The sequence below is a fragment of the Cariama cristata genome, unplaced genomic scaffold (assembly GCF_000690535.1).
Source record: "Cariama cristata isolate BGI_N322 unplaced genomic scaffold, ASM69053v1 scaffold42158, whole genome shotgun sequence".
NCBI classification, from domain to species: Eukaryota; Metazoa; Chordata; class Aves; order Cariamiformes; family Cariamidae; genus Cariama; species Cariama cristata.
In genome coordinates, this window is record NW_009631385.1 from 1,011 (window position 1) to 3,939 (window position 2,929).

Sequence of the window (2,929 nt, forward strand, 5' to 3'; positions counted from 1 at the left end):
TTCCTTTCGCAGGTCAGCTTCAGCTTCTCCCCATGTTCCCCTCCAGTAAGTGGATGTTACTGGTACTTACACAAGGAGCATAAAAGTCAACAGATGGAAATACTGGCATGGAGAGAAAAGGGGGTCTTTGGGGTTTTTTTGTTTTCAGAGCTGGGTAGATGCGAGCTTTACCCCTTGTGCAGTGCTGTGAGGCCACGTGGAGAACCTGCCAGTGGAGGAGAACTTCAACACCAGAGGAGGTTTCTGCCTGGGTCTCTGCGCTGCTCGGTTTAATGAGGCGTGCTGGCTTTTGGCAGGTTTCCGACTGGCTGCCACTCCACGCCACCGTCTCTCATTAGGTAGGACGTTTTTAGGCGCTGGATTGAATTTACTTCCATCCCGTGCAGACCTGGTGGTGGTCTGCTTTTTACACACTCCAATTTACAGAGCTAGCGCCAAGCTACTAAATTATTAAGCTGGGGTTTTAATAGAAACCCCTGTGTAGGCTTAAATTGTTTCCACTCTATTTGGAGTTTCCTGCTCTGCTCGTTTTTATTTGTCCCCTGCATGAAAGCGTGGAGGGAGGAATTCACAGGAAAGCTCAGAGGCAAAGAGGAAGAATTCAGCCTGAGAGCACTAGAAAGTACAGACAGAATAAAAGGTTAATTGGTCCTGTATCCAGCTCTGATGGAGGTGATAGGGGGGGAAAAAATGCTTCCTAATCCCCATGACAGTTCAGCGGAAACTTGCGTGTTTGTTTTCAATGCTGTTTGTAACTTAGGTTTCTCAAAAAAAACATTTTCTTGCCCGACTATTTTTGTCTTGATGTCTTCCCCAGGGCTCGAACGGGACGCTTGTCGGCAAACCCAGCTCCCCCAGTTTTTTCCCCAGTGCCAAACGTCGCTGTCGCCAGCGAGACAGCATTGCTCTGTCTGGTGGGACTTCCCTCCTCGGTGGGGGATGCCCCTTCCAGCTTTGCACCCCTTCCACCCAAACCCTCCCCTTGCTGCAGGCTCTCCCCGACAGCCCCACACCACGGCGTACTGGCTCAGGGTTACACTTGCCCATTAAGTACTATGAAAGTCAGACCCGGTCATCAGGGCTTGTTTTTTAGCACTGCACTGATAAATTTGTGTTGTCCCTGATGACAGGTATGGTCACTGTCCTCCACCAAATGGGTTGATGCTGTCGCATAGTTAAAGCGAGGGATGTTGTTTGAATCTGTGCTTCCTGGTAGACCAGGAGTTGTCAGCCCCAATTCCCTGAGGTTCGTTCCTCACGAGCAGTGACCTCCTTTGGGGGTATTCAGATCGGAGAGGTTTGGAAGAATGGTGATAAGAGGCAGCAGTGGGCTAAAACTGATCAACGTGTGTCTTCTCCTGCCCTTCGCTCGGCAGCCGCTGTGGGCATGGACAGAGTCCTGAGCGAAGGGGACTGCTTTCCACGAGGACAGAGCGTGGTGGATGCATGCCCACTGCGCGGACGTACCAGTCTGAAGAGCCGGTGAGCCGGACTGACTGGGCTTGTTGAGCACAGCTGTGGCTAGCCAAAGCAACCGAGCTTCAGGTGGGCACTTGAGGGCTTGGGACCAAACTGTTACCAAGCTCTCTGAATATATGGTATGTCTTATAACGTGTAAAACAACTTAAACGGTCCGACTCAGCTCATGCGTGTACAGTACTAAGAGCTATCGGCAGAATCCTGCCTGGAGTTTGCAGGTCTGGCTGAAGAGAAAGTTGGGCTGTGAATTACAAAGGCTGCCTTTGTCACTCCATGGCAGGAACAGCGCTGCAGTTCCTGACATTGTCATCATGCTCGAGTCGTCTTTGGGTACTTACCGTGTTTAATTGCATGGCTGGTGCACTTAATGCCTCTCCTGGGGTCACTCATAACACTTTTATTTTTAGGATTCGGGGAAATTAGGGACACTAGCAATCCATTGTGGTTCTCTCTCAAGGCGGTTTTCCAGAGGACGATGGTAAAAACAGCCCTGGCTTAGTCACAGAGTAACCTGGCTAAGCTGATGAAATTAGCCCTGGCAAGTCTGGTAGAGCTTAATGCTTGCAAATGAACGATCTCCACTGAAAATATACTACAGGTGTAGGGGGAGGCCATGAGTTCTCTGGGTTTGGATAACTTGGAGGATATGCGTATGGTTTATTAGGAAATCCCTGGCGGTGCCTGTTGGCTTTCAACCCTGTAAATAAAGACTTTTCTGATCAAATACTCAGTTTTTAGGGTTAGAACTGAGGTGGTAGTATGTCCTCCCTGGTATACAGCTATGGATCATCCCATTTCATAACAAACTGGTTATGTACCTACAGCAGAGCTCCTTTGTACCTGGCTGATATCTCCAGTGGGGCATCTAAGGTGCTTCTCAGGTTGCTTTTAGAAAAGACAGTGAGCTGAAAAGCCTGCGGTAACAGTTGGCCTAATACACCTCGCTCTGCTTGTTGTTTTTAAACAGATGGACCTCTCTGTGGAAACTCTTTATAGCTTCATGCAGGAGCGCCAGAAGAAGTATGCCAAGTATGCGGAGCAGATCCAGAAGGTCAATGAGATGTCTGCCATCCTCCGCCGTATACAGATGGGCATCGACCAGACGATCCCGCTGATGGAGCGGCTGAACAGCATGCTGCCGGAGAGCGAGAGGCTGGAACCCTTCAGCATGAAACCTGACCGGGAGCTGAAGTCTTAGCTGATGGGACAGGCTCCCCCTCCTCACCTTCCACGCTCCAGTGTTCAGCACAGACGCGCTTCCGACAGACCGGACTGGCAGAAGTTTGAAGCGGACGGTGGTGCTGCCTGACTCTCTGCCAGGGCATCGGAGGAAGAGCAGCGTCAGCTGCCAGAACTGCGCAGCCAGGAATCCAGGAGCTCCCCGGTCCCGTCGTCTGGAGAAGATGATTTACCGTTCTTTAATCTCCCTCCTCTTCCCCTCCTGTCTCCT

At 50.7% G+C, this 2,929-nt stretch overlaps 1 protein-coding gene across 1 annotated transcript; it reads left to right on the top strand.

Annotated features, from left to right (window-relative positions):
- Nucleotides 1-2,446: 2,446 nt before the first annotated feature.
- Nucleotides 2,447-2,677, top strand: LOH12CR1 (loss of heterozygosity, 12, chromosomal region 1; the record flags this gene model as incomplete). Its single annotated transcript, XM_009705921.1, has 1 exon — nucleotides 2,447-2,677. A coding segment is annotated over one exon (231 nt), but the record flags the coding sequence as incomplete, so codon positions are not given.
- Between the last annotated feature and the right edge of the window lie 252 nt (nucleotides 2,678-2,929).